The sequence below is a fragment of the Mobula birostris genome, chromosome 11 (assembly GCF_030028105.1).
Source record: "Mobula birostris isolate sMobBir1 chromosome 11, sMobBir1.hap1, whole genome shotgun sequence".
NCBI lineage: Eukaryota > Metazoa > Chordata > Chondrichthyes > Myliobatiformes > Myliobatidae > Mobula > Mobula birostris.
This window is the reverse complement of record NC_092380.1, coordinates 89,181,564-89,204,331: the sequence shown is the minus strand read 5'-3', so window position 1 is coordinate 89,204,331 and position 22,768 is coordinate 89,181,564. Positions and strand designations below refer to the sequence as shown.

At 38.0% G+C, this 22,768-nt stretch overlaps 1 protein-coding gene across 1 annotated transcript in view; it reads left to right on the top strand.

Moving 5' to 3' along the window:
* cstpp1 (centriolar satellite-associated tubulin polyglutamylase complex regulator 1) overlaps positions 1 to 22,768 on the top strand; it is a 283,345-nt gene that overhangs the window by 35,968 nt on the left and 224,609 nt on the right. Inside the window, exon 2 of the mRNA XM_072272685.1 lies at positions 20,759 to 20,861. Coding sequence (XP_072128786.1) covers positions 20,759 to 20,861 — 103 coding nt within the window. The remainder of the gene's footprint in view (positions 1 to 20,758; positions 20,862 to 22,768) is intronic.

Below are 22,768 nucleotides of genomic sequence, written 5' to 3'. Positions count from 1 at the left end.
ACCTATCAATCTCTGCCTTAAATACACACAATGACTTGGCCTCCACTGCTGCCCGTGGCAACAAATTCCATAGATTCACCACCCTTTGACTAAAAAAATTTCTTCGCATTTCTGTTCTGAATGGGTGCCCTTCAATCCTTAAGTCATGCCCTCTCGTACTAGACTCCCCCATCATGGGAAACAACTTTGCCACATCTGCTCTGTCCATGTCCTCTAGGGAGGCTGTTTGGGTGGAATTGAGGAATGGGAAAGGTGTAGTAACGCTTATAGGGGTGTATTATAGACCACCTAATGGGGAGCAAGAATTGGAGGAGCAAATTTGTAAGGAGATAGCAGATATTTGTAGTAAGCACAAGGTTGTGATTGTGGGAGATTTTAATTATCCACTCATAGACTGGGAAGCCCATTATGTAAAAGGGTTGGATGGTTTGGAGTTTGTAAAATGTGTGCAGGATAGTTTTTTGCAGCAATATATAGAGGTACCAACTAGAGAAGGGGCAGTGTTGGATCTTCTGTTAGGGAATGAGATAGGTCAGGTGACGGAGGTATGTGTTGGGAAGCACTTCGGGTCCAGTGATCACAATGCTATTAGTTTCAAAATAATTATGGAGAAGGATAGGTCGGTCTGCACCTTTGCTATCCAAGTTCCTGTCTAAAGGCTTTTTAAATGTAACCATACCTTCCTCCACCTTCCATATTCACCACTCCTTTTGTGGAAAATTTTACCCTTCAGATCTCCTTTAAATTTCTAAAGTTCAAAGTAAAATTTATTATTAGAGTACATACGTGTCACCACATACAACCTGGAGATTCTTTTTCTGCAGGCATACTTAGCAAATCTATAGAACAGTGACTGTAAACTATAAGTATCAGGAACTGTTAACTGTAAATAAACTGCAATTGCAGATGTAAATGAGTGGCAATAAATAATGAGCATGAAATAACAATATAATAGAGTCCTTAAATGAGTGTAGCTATCCCCTTTGGTTCAAGAGCCTGATAGCTGAGGGGTAATAACTGCCCTTGAACCTGATGGTGTGAGTCCTGAGGCACCTGTGCCTTCTATCTCATGGCAGCAGTGAGAAAAGATCATGTCCTGGATGGTGTGGATCTTTGATGATGGATGCTGCTTTTCTACAGTAATGTTTCATGTAGATGTGCTCAATGGTTGGGAAGGTTTTACCCGTGATGTACGGGACCGAATCCACTACCTTTTGTAGAATTTCCTGTTCAAAGGCCTTGGTGTTCCCATATCAGGCTGTAATGCAGCCGTCAGCACACTTTCCACCACACAGATATAGAAGTATGCCAAGGTTTTCGATGACATGCCAAACCTCCACAGACTCCTGAGCAAGTAGAGGCGCTGTTGTGCTTCCTTCACAATAATATTTATATGATGGATCCAGGACAGGTCCTCTGAAAGGTGACATCCAGGAAGTTAAAGATACTGATGCTCTCCACCTCTGATCCTGTGATGCCCATGGACCTCTGGTTTCCCTATCCTGAAGTCTACAATCGCTTCCTTTGTCTTATTGACATTGAGTGAGAGGTTGTTGTTATTACACCACTCAGCTAAGTTTTCAATCTCCTCCCAGTATTCTGATTCATCACCACCTTTGATACAACCCACAACAGTGGTGTCATCAGCAAACTTGTATATGGAGTTGGAGCTGTACTTAGCCACACAGTCATAGTTGTAAAGCGAGTAGAGCAGGGTGCTAAGTACACATCCCTGCAGTGCACCTGTGCTGATGGAGATTGTGGAGATATTTTTGCCAATCTGAACTGACTGCGGTCCATAAGTGAGGAAATCCAGGATCCAATTGCACAAGTGGGTGTAGCGGCCCAAATCTTGGAGTTTACTGATTGGTTTTGAGGGGGTGATGATGTTAAATGCCAAGCTGTAATTGATGAAAGGCATCCTGATATATGCGTCTTTGCTGTCCAGATGTTCCAGGGTTGTGTGATGAGCCAACAAGATAGTATCTGCTATAGACCTGTTGCTTCGGTAGGTGAATTAGTGCAGATCCAAGTCACCGTTCAGACAGGAGCTGATGTGCTTCAACGTAAGTCTCTCAAAACACTTCATCATTGTGGATTTAAGTGCCACCAGGTGATAATCATTTAGACATATTACCACACTCTTCTTGGGGACTGGTACGATTAAAGCCTATTTGAAGCAGGTGGGTACCTCACACTGTCCGAGCAAGAGGTTGAAGATATCCATGAATACACCAGTTATTTGGTTGGCACCGGTCTTCAGTACTTGGCCAGGTAGTCCATTTGGACCTGATGCTTTCCTTGGATTCACTCTTTTGAAGGGATCTTCAGATACTGAGACCAAAGAATCATTGGGAGACATGTGGGTGTGCAATGGTTCCTCCTTGTTCTGGTGGTCAAAGTGAGCACAAAAGTCATTGACCTCATCTGGAGGTGAAGCTCTACTGTCCCCTAGGTCACAAGATTTAACTTTGTCGGAGGTTATGGCATTCAAACCCTGCCACAGCTGTCAAGCATCCCTCGTTGGTTCCAGACTAGTCTGGAATCTCCACTTCGCCTGAGAATTGGCTTTCTGGAGATCGTACCTGCGCCTTTTATAACATTCTTGATCTCCAGACTTAAATGCCTCTGATGTGGCTCTCGGCAGGTTCCAGATTTCTTTGTTCATCTGGGGCTTCTGATTGGGGAAAACACTGAGCGATTTTGTGGGAACACACTCATCCACCGCTGTTTTTTAAAAAAAAAATGTCTGTAACAACTCTGGTGTCATCATTCTAGTCCTCAAACGAGTTCTTGAATATGGGCCAGTCTGACATTAAACCTGTGCCCTCTTCCTTCCCACAGTAAACCTGTGCCCTCTAGTTCTAGACTGCCCTGTGCTGGGAAATAGATTTTGATGACTTATTTTATCTCTGTAAGGACCACAAGCCAACCTCCAAAGTTACAGTGAAAGTAAAGCCAACCTTTCCAATCTGCAGCCCTTCATTCCATCCAACATCCTGATGAATTCCTTCTGCTCCCTTATTATTACTTATCACATCCTTCCGGTAGTGTGGCAACCAGAACTGTCCACGATACTCCCAAGCGTGGTCTGACCCAAATCTTGTATAACTGCAACATGTAATCAATATTCCAACCGATAGTTCCTTGTCTGCTAGTCGGTTATCTGCTAGTCACAGTTAAGCTTGTCAAATGTCAAAGTCTGAGTTTGAAATGAGCTGGTTTATTTGACCTCCTGCTTTTCTACTAAACACTACTGAGTCCAGTAGTGAAGCACAAGTATACTGTGCACTTTGCAAAATAGCATAAGCACACCAAATGTTCTCATTTAAATGTAAGTACATGAATTCATTGGTTTACATATTTTAAGGTATTTTAGCTATTTTTAGTCATTTAAGTTGTTTTACCTCATTATTTTTAAGTCATAAAAGTATTTAAATCTAAATGCTGTGGTCTCTGGAGCTCTTTAAAGCTAGTTCCCAAAGGCATTTGACTCCAGTAAACTATTAAGGTCTTCAGGGTATTTGAGGGTTGTTCCTGAGAATCCAATGATTTAAGACTTGCTTGAAGTGTGAAAGAGCTCTTCAATGCAAGATGCCTCTCAGTGAAGCAGAATCAGGTTGGACAGCCTTGCATATTGGGAAGGGTAAGTAGTCAGGTTTTAAGGATGGTGAGTTTGGGCACTGGAGTGAATCCAGGCTGATTTCTTCCAGAATTATGTTACTGAAAATCACGTTGTCTGCTGTACTATCCAATGATGGTGGAAAGGTGGCTGTGTTAAGTTACACCATTGACTATTCAGTATTTTTGTAGTTAGTGATGAGATGTTATTGGTCTTTCCAGAAATGTCTTGTGTTGACCAAGCATGAATTTCATTTTCTGTTTTTATTTTAACCTCAACCATCAAATCTTATGTCAAGCAGAAGTTTTCCATAAATAAGGCAAAGTAGCCAATTATATTAAACAGTTTTGACAGATGAATAAGTAAAGAGTCATATGTTTAAGTATTTTGCAACCAGAAAAATAAATGTTGTGACACTCACACAATTGAGGTTGAAACTGAAATATACATAAACTTAAAAAAAACAATCTTTAATTATTTTAAAATCTTTGGAATAATAATTGTGAAGGAATGAGACATGGCACATAAAAAACTAATAGAAAATTCATTAATCATGGGATATAACACCGTTTCAAAGTTCAATATCATGAAACCTTTTCATTGATTTTTACATCAAAAATATTGTATATGAAGTTGAATTTCTTGTCAAATTGCTGTTTTCCAATTGATTCTCTCCGCAAAAGTCCAAAAGTGCACATTGTTGTGGAGCAGAACATTGCTGACATTACATTTTGAAGTTATGCATTTTAACTTCACATGCACACTAAATATTGGTGTCAATTTTGCCAGGTAATAAAGGTGAATACTAACATTTTAGCTTAATTACAACGACAATATATGGTGACTGCTTTATCAGAGAAAGATCTATTGTCCCTCAAATCTTCAGTACCTACATGATTTAGGTGACAAGATCTGTGGTTGCATCCAAAGCAAAGTGCTCACTGAGCCATCTGCTTTGAAAATTTGCAGTAGCGCGTTTTTCTTAAAGAGAAGTACATCAAAATGCCAGTGAAGTATTCTGGGCTGTATCTGGCTGGGTTAACATTTGAATAATTGGAAAGGAAGCTGAGTGCAAGGTGATATATTACACACAACAATGTTCAGAGTCATTTAAATACATAGATCTTGCTCTGTTTTAAAACTGATGTTTTACTGATAAAGTAAGATATCCACAACTGCCCACATTGGATAGTTAACTTTTGCCAATTATATTGATTCTTTTCTTAGTTTATATTCTTAGTTTATATTTTTTGCACTAATTTTAATCTATTTAATGTACATATATTTACTGTAATTTATTTATTTTTATATTATGTATTGCATTGTACTGCTGCTGCTAAATTAACAAATTTCATGACACATGCCAGTGATAATAATTCTGATTCTGACTTAGTACATTCTAAGTACAAAGTGTTGTTGAGCCTTTTTGTGCTGGGATTAACATATTCAGTTTTGGAAAGATAATGAACTGTAATTCATCAGCTCGTAGTGTGAAGGCAGAACTCTGAATTTACCATATTTAGCAAGTCAGAATATTTCAATAACTTATGACTTCTCAGCGAATCTAAAATGATGTTTGAATCACTCATTTTAGCTGAGTGTCCTGTATTAAGAATTGTAAATTGATACCTTTGATAAAAGAAAATACTAGTTTGCTAATGGAGCATTTCTACTCAGGAAATTTCTTATTGCATAAATTATACTTAATTTGAAGATAGATTTTGGTGCTTAATGTAGAATAGAAAATTACATTCTGTTAAGGTGTCACGAGGGTCTAGTCTGATCTGCTGTCTACACCAGACTAATTGAACTCATTAGCACTAGCATTTAGGTTGCTACTGTTGGCTTTCATATTCCTGTAGTAAAGGACAACTTGCATTTCTACAAGAAGGGGGACTCCTTTGATTTACATGCTGTTATCTGAACAGGTGGATTTTATGTATACTTTAAATTAGAGCAAAGAACAAGACAGGTGGAAACATTTCCTTTAGAACTTTGTTCTTTTTAATTTTGTCAGCACTACTCTCCAATGTATCACTGAGCAGTCATCTTGTTTTGCAAAACTTTTCATTAAGTTCTGAGCTATTGGTAGGGGTGGAGAGTGAAGGGTTTGTAAAACCAACAGTGTTTGTGTCACATTCATATTCTCTGAGAGAAAGCAATAACTACATTGGCTTTTGTCTTCCAGCAGCCAGTCTCTGCAGAAAGGAAGTGGGAGGGCATGGATGGGAAACAGAGGGGCTGGGCTAAGCCTACAGGGCACTGCAGAGCAAAACTGATGACAAATGCAGGATCAAGGCATAGTGGCATTTACTAGGAATCATGACACAGCCAAACATGATTTGCAGCATGTTGCAACTGTGAGTGTAATTCCATTGTGTTCTTGTAAATGCAAGGCTCTTCTACTAGAGTGCAGAAGATTACATATTGAGCCTGTAATGATCTACATCTGAGAGATAGCAATGTGAGTGATGGATAAAAGATTTTATGCTTGTAAATAAACACATAACAACTTCCTAAAAACTTCTCTCTTCTACCTCTTCTTCATTGCCAGATCCTGGGCCGGACTTTAGGCAGGGCTAGGCTGGGCTGCAGCCCAGGGGCCAGAGCCGCAGAGGGGCCCAAAATAAGTAGCTATCATCATGGCGGACAAAAAAAAAATGAGAGTGGAGCACAGAAAAGAAAAAAGAAACAAGAAAAAGAAGACAGTGAGAAAGAAGCATTAAAAAAGACATTGAAATTGACAGAATTGTTTAAACCTGTTCTCGATGATGCAGCAGTACCATCACTCTTGTCACAGTCTGAGACCGGTGGACAAATGGAGACTTGTTCAATAGCTAGTGCTAGCACCAGCATTAGCACAGGACCACCGTCCTTGCCACAACAGCTAACGTTGAAGAGGCAGAGAACATGACTTTGGGATTCCCGACCTCAGAGGCCTCCACAACTAAGTCAGGTCCCCATTAATGTTAACGTTACCGCTACTGAGGATCCTTACAGCAATGATCCTGCTCGCTGGGGAAAGGAAACGTTGGATGATTCAGTCCGAGCATACTGGGCTAAGAAAGGGCCGGAGTCCTGCCAGAATAAAGATGTGGATATCAAAGCTTCGGAATGAGTATACAAACAGCAGAGACTTTTTTCCTCCAAATTTCACTTCAAACGCCAGCTAGTAAATGGTGAGTACATATCAAGGCAATGGCTCTTATATTCCCCTTCCACCGGCTGTGTGTTTTGTTTCTTGGAACAGTGGGTTCCATGTGCAGGAGACACATTGAATCGCGTTGGAATCAACAGTGTCAACTCCTGTGTTGAAACAGCTGATTTTTTCTGCTTCGTGCAGAATGTGTTCAGCTTCTGCTCCAAGTCAACTTCTAGGTGGAAAGTGGTGACCACAGGACTTCAGCCTAATATGAACAAGCGCATTGAAACTCTGAAGTCTCTCTCTAATACTAGATGGGCTACACATGCAGAAGCCAGGCAGGCATTGTATGGAAATTATGCCAATATTGAAGATTCGTTAAAGAGCATTGCAGATGAATTAATCAGAACATAGCAACTAGAAATGAAGCAAGGCCACTATACAAAGAAATGGACAAGCTTGAGATAGCTTTCTGAGCAAATTGTGGCATTGCATTCTTCAGCGCTTTGAAAGTGCAAGTGTTGCATAGCAAGCTGTAAATCTAGACCTGTGTAATGCTGTGGATTTGGTGAGATCACCACGGGGATACATAGCAAGCTTGCATGATCAATTTGATACTTTTGAGACCCAAGCTAAAACTATGTCTCCAACAGTCTCACAAGTGTACAAAGAAGACACCCAACGACAAAGAAAACGTAAAGCCTTTCTGGGTGAATCCACAACACCTGATGTTGGCTTGTCAGCCACAGAAAAATTCTCAGCTACTGTTTTTTTTGGTCGTAATGGACAGATTACTTGCAGAAACTGATTGCAGATTTGCATCATATAATGACCTTAACAACACATTTGGCATCCTAAACAATATCCCTTCTCTCTCTGTACAAGATCTGCGCAGGAGAGCATCTGATCTTCAAAGCAGATATTCAGCTGACCTGGAGTTAGACTTTTTGGAGGAGATTGTCCATTTCGGGGAATTTGTAAGTGGCAAAGATGTTTCATCCGCAACAGAGCTTTTATGCTTCCTCAGAGAAAAAAAAACAACTTGCAGGTCATCTTGCCAAATGTAAGCATTGCTTTGAGGCTTTACCTGACTCTCCGTCACAAATGCAAGTGGTGAGCGATCTTTCTCCAAGCTCAAGCTAGTGAAGAATAGGCTCAGATCCACAATGGGACAAGACAGGCTGAATCATCTTACTCTGATGTCACTTGAAAGTGATCTTGTTCAGAAACCGGATTTTAGTGATCTGATTAAGGACTTTGCTGCGAAGGAATCCAGAAGAATTAGGCTTTAATTTTGAAAAATAAGCATCCGACTTTGTAAATATCTGGGCTTGTGTGTCAGTGTTGTTCCTGTTTTTGTGGCAATAGGCTAATAGTTGACAGTTTACAAACCTAGTAAGTAATAAGTGGTCTTTACTCTGCAAGCCACACAGCACAGCAATAGGTTAGTATGTGCTAGATCTCATTTTTCAAAAAGATTGTTGGAGTATTGTGAAGTTTCCTAGTTTGCCATAGTGCCATCTCTCTTGGCCTTTTTGTCTCTCATTTCCATTTTACTTTCTCAGAACACATGGTTGAGGAAAATACCTAGATAAAAATGCTTTGACATTGTTTGAGAAATAAGGCCTATGGTATGTGCAGCAATAGCTAAATAAAGATTTAAGATTGGGTACATCATACTTCATCTCCCTCATAACTTTACTAAGCCAACTAAGCCTAGGTCAATTTTTGAGTGCTTTAGATGCTGTCCTTCAAACTAAGAATCTGCATTACTTTCTGTCCTCCCTCTTAAGATCTGTAAGTTTATATCCTTCGTATTGTACTAAACCAATGTCTTGGTCCACAGCTTTGATATTTAGATCAATACGACCTTTGCTCTTGTTCTTGCTTTTTTTTTGCTTGGTACAGCAGCATTTTGCGGTGTCGGCAGGGGCCCATTAGGGCCTCCAGCCCAGGGGCCCCGGCCCCACTAAATCTGGCTCTGGCCAGATCCATGAATTAATGTCCAGACCACTTATTCTCTTTCAGGGCAATGGCAGGGCAAGAGTTTTGACATTTTTCAGAAGTAGCTAAAAGTCACGAGATTACAAAACCGATACTCTAGCAGTTGAAATAAGCTATCCAGTATTTACTGAAAAGTTGAAATCTACTATACTAAATCTGGATTCTATGGAATTTATGTCTTAATGTCATTTTTTAATTTACTCAGAAGTTAACCCACCGCAAATATTATGTGAATGCCCCAACTTTGGAAAAAATCATATTCTCAAAACAAAACGGCAAAAGTTGTGACAGCCCAAGAGTAGTTGCTGGTATTTTGAATATAAACAGAACATGCTGGAATTATGCAACGGATCTGTCAATATAAATGGAGCTTCATGGAAACTTTCTGAATTGCTAAGTATTTCTTGGATTTTAGTTTTTTATTTCAGATTTCTAGCTCCATTTTAATTTGCTCTTGTGTTGATGCTTTAAAAATTGTTTGAAATTATGACCGTCAGATTGCTTGCATGCACAATTTTTGTAACTGATTTAGAAAAGGTATTAAAAGATGCCACAAATCCTTAAGTGAATACAGAACACTAACTGACATACTTGCTTTGTTTGACTAGAAAAAAACTGTTTAAAATAAGCATGGATTAATTCTGCCCATGAAATGAACTAACAGTGGGCAATGGTACACCTAGCTTTTTTGGTAAATGTTGACATTTCCATTTCTCCTTTTAGCATGATTATTAATTTTTTTCTCTTTCATGCCATTAGAAGCTTGCCCAATTCAAGGACGGCTAAAGCTGAATAGATTTACGATAAGTATTTTAGTTTATCCAATGTTATCAACTCTTTTTAATATTAACAGCCGTTACATTTTTTTAGAAGTCAATATTGATCAATAAGCATTTAGTAATGCTACTTTGTAGTGAAATTTGTAAAAGCAAGAAACAACTATTGCTCTGTGCAACGTAACATATTTATTCATCCCTATGACACATTTACACGGCTATGGTGGGTAATCACTCCGGTTAAGTGACACCATTGTCTTTTGACTTGACTACCTAATATTCTCAAACAATAATACAAGTTGGGATATGAAATATTTCAAAGTAGATATTATTGGTCATTCACCGTGTGACAGATTAAAAAAACAACATTGAGGTGATATGAAATGTATCAATCAACTGGGTAAATTATTCACAGTGAGATTCAAAAAAAATACTGTTCTTAAAAAAAGCAAAACTTACATTTGAAATTCCCAACTGATACTAACCTTTTCATTTTGGCACATTATTAATTTCTGCCACATACTTAAATTTGTCGCAGAAACAACTCCAGATATCTCAGTCATTTTATTACAATAAATCAAGCTAAATATAACAAACAGTGTTTACTGTATATTAAAATGTATAAAATGATTAACCTCAGGTAAAAATATTTGCTTCTTTTTTTTCTTAGATGTTAATGCAGTTCTACAAAACTTAATCCAGATTGTCTTGGTTTTGTTCAACTGTGCCATTCAGACCTTAACACTAAATTGTCATATGCATGACAAATTGCTGAGGCCAGTTCCTGAGTTTATGGAACTGCTGCAGTGGCAACGAGATGCACATGTAACGAGGAGTGGCACAAGATCTTTTTGGAATGGAATATGTTGTGATCTTTTAAATGTTTAATGTAACCGCAAATATAGAGCAATTAAATTTAAATATTTTATAATTTCATATACAGGAAAGAAAAGTTAGTAATTCTACATCATAAAATTTGTCTTTCATACTCATCTGCTTACTTTGAAGTGAATAATTAACGTCTTCAGTATTGTTAGAGGTGAAGCATTATTTTGCCTGTTACACATGATTGATGTTGTAAACTTAGATGGTAAACTGGAGTTGGATGGTAAACATATAGGAGTTGCATTTAAATTTAATCCATATACATATGTTGATTCCATAATTTATGCAATGGCAATTAATCATATTTAATTGCCTTTGTATGGTACCATAACACAATCTATTGAAGTCTATATCAGGAAGCTCAGCCAGGGATAGCTGTGTTTTATGCTGAGGACATTGTGTATTTCATTTTGAATATGAAAAACCCGTTCTCACCTACTGTATTGTGAATACGGCCACAAAACATACAGTATACCCTTGTATGATTGTGATCTGTGAATCAACCCCAAAATAGACAACTGAATTATCAATGTGAAGTAAGGAGTTTATGGTTTTTTTTAAAGGAAATGAATTCAAAACATGACAATATAACTTACTCCTTTGTGTAAGTGTTTTATTGTGACTGCACTATAGATAATTATGCTGTAACCGATGGGTGGTGCACATGAACAGGTTCTAATGAGACTGATTTGTGCTGAGGGGTGTACCTTGCTGTTCTGTTTACAAGATGTCAGGACTGATGCACAGTGGAAGCATAAGGACAGCTGCAACCAGGGTTCTAATGGGCAGGAAGGAAATCAACACCAGTGATTATTTATGAACATTAAGGCCTCTCCAAATTGTCGCTTTAAGGGAGAAACATGATAAGCTTTGTGTTGATTGAATCCTATAACTCTACACTGAGCCTTCAAGATGTGATGCCCACAAATAGCTGTCTGCTCGGAGTTCATTCAGAAATTTCAAAGATGATGATTAAAGTTTGAGCTATTTCAAAGAAACATTTCATGACACTGTTAGTGACTGCCTTTAATTATATAATACAGGTCCTTGTATCTTTCATATAGTGAGCATCTGCTGTGAGCTATGCTGTGATTGTCAGTACTTTTATTCCTTTCAAGAATTTCTTTTTTCCTAATTGGATATATTCTGTTCTTGTTATTAGTAGAGCACATTACACAAAAGATCCCTCTCCAATTTCCTCCTCAACCATGTTCCTTTTGAAATAAATACTACACAATCTCATTTTGCCCTCAGAAACCATCCCAGATAAATCACTGTTATAGTTCCAACTCCATCAGACAGCCCTATAGTAATAGTTTTAATATATGTGTTAAAGTTTGAACTTGAAGTAACATAACAATTAACTCATTAAATTTAAATTTAACCCACAGCTTTTCACACAATGCATATTTGACATAGTTTACCGGCCAATTCATGATCCTGCCTCCATTGTGCACACAGAAAGCACAACTGTGCCATGAAAATTAATGGACAGAAAATTGTTGTGAGCCTTTGCTGAAATTCCTGGCAGCCAAAGCTGTGCTCTTGGATTTCTAAGATTATCCACATGAGTAAGTCCACCTGCTTTGATTGTGAATGTGAAAATGATGGCATCAATTACTTTTTTGGCTACTGGTTCCTTCCTGGCACAATTTTTTTTGTTTTCAGATATTGCACTAGTTGCAATGTTCACAAGTATTCATAGCACTATTTTGAAAGGTCCATGGATTTGTCTAATTCCACTACAGTGGAGACAAAGAAAAGGTTTAAAAAGATTTTTTTGGAATGTGATTGACTGCACCCATAGTAATGGGGATATAAGAATTTAGCCAACAGTGTAAATGAATTACAAGAATTTTATTTTGGTAATAATACACTAGAATGATTTTAGTGTATGCATAATATCTGTGATCATTATAGGGCACTCTTAGCTTATTAATTTGCTATCCCTGAACTTCATGGATTAAGAAATATTTGCAAAATATTCAATGGTAATTGAGTGTACTGCAGCCATGCTCTATCACCATCAATTGTAAAATTACCAATTACTGTGCTTGGAGAATTTGGATACTCCAAACACTTGTGTCCTTTTTTATGTATATTTGTGAAATTTTAATAATTTTATTACTTTGTATATTGCAGGACTACTTGTCCTCTTTAAGAATAATCTTTTAATTGAATGTTAGTTTATGCCGACAAGGCCACTACTTACTGCCCATCCTGAACTTCCTCTGAACTGCGTTCACGGTAACGTAGTAGCTAGCACAACACTTTATTACAGTATAGCATAAAGCAACTATCCACACCAATCCCATTTTTCCTCAAGCTTACCCATCAACATCACCATTCCCATATGTCCTGCAAGCCCTTACACAAAGGACATGAGGGAGGAAGCCAGACCTCCTATGCAGTCACACGGAGTGTGTGCAAACTCCACGCAGACAGCATTGAAGGTTGAGATTGAATCTGGATCTTTGGAGCTATAATCGTTGAACACTGTACCATACTTGGTATAGATAGTAGTTTTCTTTGAACACCTTTAGTGGAACTGTTTGGAAAGCTTTGAAGACAGCCCATATGCAGCCATTTTGAGTAGCTTGAGGAAATGTGCCAGGCTAGTGGGCTGAATAGAGCTAACGGACATGTGATAATTAAGGAGGGAAAAGTTTGTGATTCAGATTGTCTTAAATGCCCAAGCAGACACAGCTAAACACAGAAATATATGATTGTCTAGAATTTAGATTATCGTGCATCATTTTCCTTTGAGTAGCATGGACACAATGAGCCAAGGTTCTTCCCGTTGTCCTGTTAAATTTTGTAATTCCATGATGGAATTAATCTGATGACCACTTTAGACAAACATTCACTAATGTAGACTTGCCTCACTACCATAGTAGAAGGCATCTCCTTTCCAAGGTTCATCAATCATCATGCAATCTGCATATTTGTTCTTTACAGAAAGAATAACTTGAATTTTAAAGTACCTTCCACAGCATAAAGTATACCAAAGTTGACAGTAGAAGGGTTAAGGGCTGAGTAATAAATACAAGTACATTGCACGGAATGATTTAAACTGTGGGTGAAAAGATAGGTTTTAAGAGAATTTTTACATTGGGGGTAGGAGGAAGAATGCTGGCTGAAAAATTGGGCCATAAAGTGGGAATGAGAACTCAAGAATGTATTTACCATATTTATCATAAATTTTAGATATCGTGAGGAATAGTTGAAACTCCTTTCTGAATCAGGTAGTGAACTGTGGAGCTTATTTTTAAATTTAAGTGCTCAGAAATTGAAAATCCAGAGAGTTCCAATGGCTCATTTCCGGTAGATAGGATTGTGAATTTGACAGATAGGACTGTTAATTAGATTGTTGCACCAGTATCATCTTTGAAATATCTTCTATTTAAAACTTTTTATTCTGTACTTAAAAATGTGTCATTTTACTGAGATAGAAATAAAAGTGTAGGGACTAATATTTCTCTTTTTCCACCATGAATTGTTTGTATATAGTTAAGCTCGATCCACTTGCTCATCACCTTTTCCTCTGCGAAGGCCTCAGCAATATTTGATCAATGAAGTGACTATTTCTTTGTTGGCAAGTGAGCACTTATATAACAGGGATGTCAAACCAAATGATGTCTCAGTTTACATCTGCTGGTATCTGACACACCAATGCAAGCACGTCTGTTAATTTATGTTGTGTCTTTGAACTCCAGATGGCTTAAGTTCATCAGACAGAAGAAATGAATATATTAAAAATATGGTATTACAACACCTTCTTGAACTTTAAAGGGTTAGAAGATTAATGCAGTGCTATAATGTAATTTAACTTTTTACTGTAATTCTTAATGTTAATTAATTTAAATTTATTTCAAAGAACAGCTCCAACTAATTATAAAGAGTATAAACCTTTAAAGGGCCATGTACTGTAGTTATATGAGGAAAAAGTATTTTTCATTTGAAAGTGTGTTTTAAAAGCTGTTACATTGAATGTCCTTGGGCCAAATGCCCAAATGTAACTTGCATCTATCACTCTCATTCAGTTAATTTAAAATGCTTCACTTCACTTGTGTGTGTCTATATAGCTGGGAAAAAATAAAATTTAGTTGAAAACTTTGAAGGAGCAGTATTTCTTCGAAGGAACCATTTAGAAAGGCACAGGATTGATCAGGGTAATCAGCACAGATTTATCAAGGGAAGTCTATTTCCAGCGAACAAGTGCTTTTTTTTTGAAAGGAGAGATAATTAAGTAATGGTGAGGGTAGCACATTTGATTTAGTCCATGTGGGTTTTAGCAAGGATTTTGACAAGATCCCAGTTGGCATACGGACTAAGACAGTGAAAGTCCAGAGAATCAAAGGGAGTATAGCAAGTGGGAACTAAAACTGATTTTGTGCCAAGAATCAAGGAGTATGATCAGCTGGTGTTTAATGAACAGATTAATACATGTAGCAGAATCCACAGAAAGGGGGTTTTGCAATAAATGTAGGGTCGAATAATTGAATACAATCTGGAAAAATTATCCGGAAATGTAAAAAGCTTTATTTCAGTTTAGGATGGTTTTGAAACGTGTCTGTAACAATAACTTATAATCATTTGTCACAATCCATATGATTCATCGGTGCCCTTTGGGTCTGGAGATCTGCTATTCTCTTCCAGTTGGGTTTATAAGTAACCCCAGATTCACATATGGTTGACTTTTAACTGCCCTCTGAAGTAACTCAACAACCAAGGGCCTGGCAAGTCACTTGGATCAAGGGCAATTCGGCACTATTCCGAAGCAGGTGACATCATATGTAGTGGAATGTAACAGTAGGGAGATTTATGTTTGAACTTACAAAATATCAGTTAGACAACAACGAGAGTATTGAAATTACAAACGAGAGAAAATCTGCAGATGCTGGAAATCCGAGCAACACACCCAAAATGCTGGAGGAACTCAGCAGGCCAGGCAGCATCTATGGAGAAAATTCAGGAAGGATTTACAAGTATTTTGAAAGCTAGTAACTGGGAATCAGGAAGTGTAATTAGTCAGGAGAGCTAGATTTTGGCTGATTGGACATTAGAGATGTCATGGCATTTTCCTGTATTGTAAACTCAAGTTCAATTTAACAGCCCTCAGTTTTGCCCTGAAGCTGATGCTGATTAGCTTGAAGTTAATACCTGATTTTACTCTTCATGGGAATGTATCTACCTTGAATCCCAAACCCTTTGCCCTTGGAAAATTATTCATTTACGTTTAGACTTGTTCAGGATCTGATTCTTTTTAAATAAGTGATGTCAGTTTACCTCTAGGTAAGTATTTTTATGCTTGATTGTTGCATGTCCTTTCACAATTTAGTTCACTTTCCGAACAAGTAGATTGATGTTAACAACTTAAAGTTCATTCCTCCAACTGATCAAATTTGTTACTTACCAACAACATTGAATGCAAATATGTACTTGATGAGAGGTTTTGCAGTGTTAAACATTGCTCTGAAATCCCAATATTTTCATGCATGAAGGTGGGCTTTGTGATAGATGAAGCTTGTATATGACATTGGAATGCCAACAGCTGTACTCCATAGATTAACAGGGATCAATCACAGCAGAAGCCTCCTCCTTCTCATGCTTGAATATTTATGTGTTTATTAAGAGAGGGACTTATGGGCACCTGCTAGCAGCATTGCCCACTGACAGGTCAGATATAGCACAGTTAAATGTGCAGGCAAAGCTTTCTCCAGCTTCAGAACAATACCATATCTTCCCAGAGTGGCATTTCTTTAGTTTCTCAGCATCTTTAAGTTTGTTTGAGTTTGTTATTGTAAACATGTTTTTCCACTAGTTTCTTTCAAACTCTAGGCAGTGGAACTTATGTAATGGAGAAACCCAAATAACTATTTCAGAGATTCAAGATTATTTTGTGCAGAGTGGTTTTGAATCTTGCTCTAGAGGTGAAAAAAAATTCTCCTCTTAATCATCACCATAATTTTTGCCAGAGATATCTTCACTTATTCTGCAGGTTTTGAGCATATCATATTTTGGATGAAGACGAATTAATTTCATTTATGTGTGTTTTGCATTATGTGGGCACGTGGCCAAGTGGTTAAGGCATTCGTCTGGTGATCTGAAGGACGCCAGTTCGAGCCTGAGTTGAGGCAGCGTGTTGTGTCCTTGAGCAAGGCAGTTAACCACACATTGCTCTATGTCTGTGTGAGGAGTGGCGCCCCACACAGTCTTTTGTTCTGCGCCTTGTAAGGCATGAAAATGCCCGACGCTGGCCTCTTAGGCCTGAGTCAACGATCCCTCCCTCCCTCCTGCATAAACCCAATGACGAATAGTGACCATCGTATGGGTTTCTCAGCTATCCTGGATCTGTATGAGGAAATGGCATTGGAATTTGTGAATGGATGTGTGGATGGGGGAGTAGTAAACCTGGAGATTCTATGGAGAGTTGAACAATTGCAAAGAGTCTCTGGAGATTGCAAAGGGATCATGAGTATGACCAGTAGAAGCATTGAGGTATAGAGGGTTCTTGGGGTACAAGTTCATAGCTCACTGATAGCACTGGACAACAAAAAATTTTCTTCCTGAATAGCTTTAGGTGTGTCTTATGAATTTTGGGCTACTGATCATGAAAATCACCATGAAATTTCCCTATCACGCACCATTTGTTAAATAAACTTATGTTTATTATTTCAATTCATAATTCAAGTCAATTAAAATGTTGCCTACAATGTAAGCTGGAAAGTTTCCTATCTTGTCCAGGCAAACTTGGGCATGCTTAGGTGGCGCAGCTGCTGCATGGCAGGACAGGGTTTAGTAATAATTATTGGGCTCAGGACCGTAAGGATGGAATTTGCTATCACCAGGCACAAAAAGTACTATGAAGGATTTTGATATTTGAGACAGATGCTTCCCAGAATAACTGATGCCAAGATTAAGGAAAGCATTTTTGTTGGTCCACAAAGCAAGCAGATCATCAATGACAGGCAATTTGAAGAATTTCTAGTGGGACCAGAGGAGGAGAAGATGCCGGCGCGACGCAGCGCGCAGCGGCCACTCTGGTGAATGATATCTGTTATCTGTCAAGTAGGGTGCCGTGCACAATCCTGATTTGATGGAGACATATGTGAGAGCATGGAGGAACATCTGGAGAAACTTCTGAAATGCCTTCTTCGCTGCCGTTGCTACTGTGTGATCCAGAATCTCCGGAGGAGAAGGCCCCGAGTCCTCAGCTTTGCTTGTTGCTTGGCGGCCGGGACGGGGTCGAAGCACTCGGCAGAGGATGGTGCTCGGGAGGCTGTATTGGAGGGGCTGGTCAGAGGCTCGAAGTTTTCAGACGGACTCAGAGTTGGCTGTGGTCGGGTGCTCCCAATGCATCGGCAGTTGTTGGTGCTTGGAGGTTTACGGCAGGGAGAGTTTCTCCCTTCTGCTGCCTGCTATCGGGAACTTGGGAGTCGATCGGAACTTTGAGACTTTTTTTTTACTGTGCCCATGGTCTGCTCTTTATCAAATTATGGTATTGCTTTGCACTGCTGTAACTATATGTTATAATTATGTGGTCTTGTCAGTGTTAGTCTTTGGTTTGTCCTGTTTTTTTGTGATATCACTGTGGAGGAACATTGTATCATTTCTTAATACATGCATTTCTAAATGACAATAAACGAGTACTGAGTGTCCTCATAATCTAATCTAAATCACATGGACCGCATTCAAGGAAGTTGTTGAAATTTTTCTCGCCATCAAACTACATGTAGCTGGTTGAAAGCATGCTTCAAGCATATAAAACCATGAAATGCAACATGTCACTAAAGATTCATTTTCTGCATTCCCATTTCGACTTCTTCCCTGCGCATCTTGGTGCTGTTAGTGTCGAGAATGGTGAAAGGTTTCACCAGGACATTGCAGTCATGGAGAAAGGATACCAGGGCAACTGGAATCCATCAGTGCTGGCGAATTATTGTTGGACACTTAAGCGAGAAACCTCAGACACTGAGTACAAATGAAAATCATTCACAAAATATTTTTAACTTAGTTGAACTATTGCAAAGCATCAGCACCATTATGCAATTAAACACATTATATTCAATAAAAGTTAATTTGTTGTTTCTCCAAATTCCTATGTGATACAAGTAGTCTGAAATTATATTTGTGTTCATCTTTAAGCAGTCTATCATAACAAAAAAAATTCTGAGGAAGCAACACTTTTGAAAAAATTTGTTGTCCAGTGCAGTGGTAACAGAAATGAATAGGGTGGTAAATAAAGGTATACGGCATGCTTGCATATAGAACTTTGGTCAGGCTGCATTTGGAGTGTTGTGTGTAGTTCTGGTCATTGCATTACAGGAAGAATGTGGAGGATTTGAAGAAGGTGTTTAAAAGGAGGTTGGCTGGAGTTTTAGCTAAAAGGAATGGCTCAGAATCAGATGGTTTCTTCTCGAGCGTCAGAAGGTGGGGTGATGGGGGGTGGGGGGAGAAGGTTGGTAACCTGCTAGAAAGAGGTACAGATAGATTAGCTTTAAGGATAGAGGGGGAAGGTTTAATGGAGATTTACATCAACACACATAAAAGTTGCTGGTGAACGCAGCAGGCCAAGCAGCATCTCCAGGAAGAGGTACAGTCGAAGTTTTGGGCCAAGACCCTTTGTCAGGATGAAGCATCTACAGATTTCCTCGTGTTTATGTTGATTTACATGGCAGTTTTGTTTTACCTGGACTGTGTTGTCAGGAGAGGTTATGGAAACTGATACAAGAGTAGTGCTTAAGAGGCATTAGAAAGACAAGTGAACACACAGGAATTGCAGGGATATAGATCATGCACAGGCAGATGGGGCTGTTTTGGGTTAGTGTATTCGTCAGCACAGACCCTGTGGGCCAAAGGGTCTGTTCTATATTCTATCAGAGTTGTAAACAGTGTCAGAGCAACTGCAGCAGGTTTTCCTGTTGAATTGTCACTGAAAGTGGCAACACAACTGAATTGGGTGGTGAATTACACTTCCTGATTCCCAGTTACGAGCTCTTCAATTCAGCTCTTCTTAGTCTGTTGAGATCTACAGCAAAACCACTGACCTGACTCTGACAACTCCCACTTTCCTTCAGCTTCCATGTTTCATGAGATCCGAGAAGACTGAACTTCCACTTTAAAAGGCTTTTAATGACATAGTCACTTATTAAAGTGTCAAAATCATCAACACACCACCAAAGCTCAGGTTATTCCAACAACCCTGTACTTGCCTCAGTTAATTTGGAAGTGTATTGTGAATGGGGTGGCACAGAAGCATAAAGGTAAATGTAAATGCAGTGCTTTATCGTACCGGCTGTGAGATCAGGCTTCGACTCCTGCTGCTGAGTGTCAGGAGCTGGTACATTCTGTCTGTGACTGTGTTGGATTTTCTCCTTGTGCTCTGGTTTCCATACAAAGTTCAAAGTAAGACTCGTTCTCAGAGTACGTACATGTCACCACATGCAACCCTGAGATTCTTTTTCTCTCCACGTTCCAAACTAGCATAGTCAGGGTTAGTAAGTCGTGGATATGCTATGTTGGCGCCACTTCTGGGCTGCCAAGCACAATCCTCACTGATTTGATGCAAGCGATGCATTTCACTATATATTTCAATGTACAGGTGACAAATAAAGCTAATTTTTATGATTTTTTTATGTGAATCCCTGTGACTGGCCTTCACATTTTCAACAAATAATCTTTCCAAAGGAGAGTTCACAACAGAACCTGCATCCTAAGCTAAGACTAATACAAATGTTTCCTCATCTGAGTGCAGGAAATGCATTTTCCAAGCAAAGTTATTATAATTTAGTTTTATAATGCTAGATATTAATTATTCTCAATGCAAAATGGTCTTTTTTTCATTCACCCCCATTTCTTCACACTAGATCAATGTCCATCCTTGATTTGCTTTTTGACTTCTTGTGGATTTGTAGAACTTTTGGTGCTAATTTCAGCATTTACAATTCTCCCTGTCATTCCATTGTACTGAGTAGAAAAATATCTCTCTTCTACACGTAACTAGATATTGCAAATTTTATTTAAATTTATAAATGCACTAGTAGATGTGGACAGGAATGTAAGGGGATATTATTTTCAGAGATCATGAAAATGATCTAGCTCTATAATCACATGAAGAGAATATTGCTATTCGTACTTTAATGTTTAATTTTCACTATATTAGTTTATCTCCTCGTGTATAGTTAATCCCAGTACCTCTATAATCTTTGTGAAGAATAACTTAGATATGAAAGAAAATGGAATCATCTTAGGCAAATTGAAAACAGTTTTGTAACTTAAAGTATTGAATATTCTATATTAATTTGCAATTGATATCTTTATTTTCAGGCCAGACTCATGTTTTAACTTACATTGAGGATGCAGTGAGTCAGCTACTAGAATATAAGGATGAACATAGTAAAATTGGGATTACCAGGTTCTTCGCTGAATAGTAAGTACAAAAATGTCTCAAAATATCGATAGAAATTGAAACTTTTGTTAATTAAAACAAATCATTGTGCAACAAAGTTGTTTTAATTTTTGTTCCATTTGGTATATTTGATACATATGAATTTCATGTTTGCTATGTTGTAACCCTTATAAGCTAACCTGTTAAATATCTTGCAACAAATAACTAGCATGTAACGATCTACGTCAGTTTTCCTGTGATTATTTCATTGGCCAGACTAAATGTTTTGGTATTGACACCAATAGTTTGGATGTGTGAAGGGTACCATATGTTTATCCGGAATATCTTTAATCCACTTGTTCCCCAGCAGTTTAATTCAGATCCGTTTCAGTATAAGTGCTGATTTTTCCCAACAAAATATTTTAACAATTTGATTTTCCTATTTATATTGCTACATTATTTTATGGAAAATTTCAATATTTCCAATATACACAATATGAATTTTGCAATATATGAAACCTATAGCAGGAAAGGGTAATAGCTGTAGTCTACTATTACTGCAGGACTTGTATGTGTCCTGGACAAAGGAAAAATCATTGCTAACACCACTCACCCAGCAAACTACCTTTTCCAAAAGCTCTTTTCTGGAAAGTACTGGCGGGCTATTAAAATATACAAAAAAAAACAACTTCACGCCAACTTAAAAATTTCTTCTCCCAAGCAGTTAATGGGATCAACCATTCTAGTTACCCCCCCCCCCACCTCTGTCTATCTGTTTCCTCAGTCACATTTTAAGCCACATTTTGTAATCCTATTTACATTGTAAATACATGTTGGTATAATGTACTTATGAACATTTTATTCCATGTCTGTACTTTATATTTTATGTAATTCTTTATTCCTTATAATTGTTGAAAAGTTGTTGTTTTGTGTTCCACGTTGCACTAACACACCACAGCAAATTCCTAATATATGCAAATGTATATAGCAGATACATACAGTAAATCCTTGATCCTTATAAATCTACATATATAAATAACTGTCTTTAGCCATGTACATTTTCCTTTTCCTGTTTTTCTTTTAGTTTCCTTGTTACTCCTTTATTGAAAGTATTATCTCTTGTTAGTCTTCAGTTTCATGGACGCTTTTTCTTGTGTTTCTATCAAGGAACTATACTAGAAAAGCAAACCGTGTTGGTGAGTTGAATTAGGTTATTCAATTACATGGTACCAGATGGCTCTGCATTGTTCTGGACCATATTCCATTCCTCACAATCTAATGCTGGCTCTAAGTTCCTGATGCAATGACGACATCAGCAATAACTTTATATTTATTTAATACAGAATATGATCAGAAAACATAAGATGTCTAATGAAAGAGATCATGTGTCTTCTGATCATAGATTGGGGGAACTTCAAGTTCAAGCTTTAAAAGAAAGAAAAGAGAAGGGGCATAATTGATTGAAATTGAAGGCTTCATTTTCAAATGTTCCTTTCTAGATGCCAATCTTTTCAATGGAGCTTTTGCTCTGTCCCCTTACCTGGACTTCTTCCTGAATATCCCACAATAGCTCAATTTTTACTTTTTAATTATGAATGACAAGAGAATTGAGATGTAAGTATATGTCTTTGGCATCATCTGGTTTTGCACAAGAATAGTGAAAATCACAAATTATATTCTACATCCTATAACTTTAGTGAAAGGCTTTTCCAATACCTAAGTCAATCAGCACACAGCAAATTAAAACACATCATCCCACAGGCATCAAATCAGCATGAACAATCACAAACTATATTGATATATAATCTGGAATAGATGCTTTCCTTAGGATGGAAACACAAAGAATAGTCCTGTCCTCATTCATGAAAGCTTTTCGGAGCAGGCTAGCAATACAAAGGCTCTGTATGCTGAGATTATCACTAGATTCTGTAGGAATCCTGTGCTGGTGT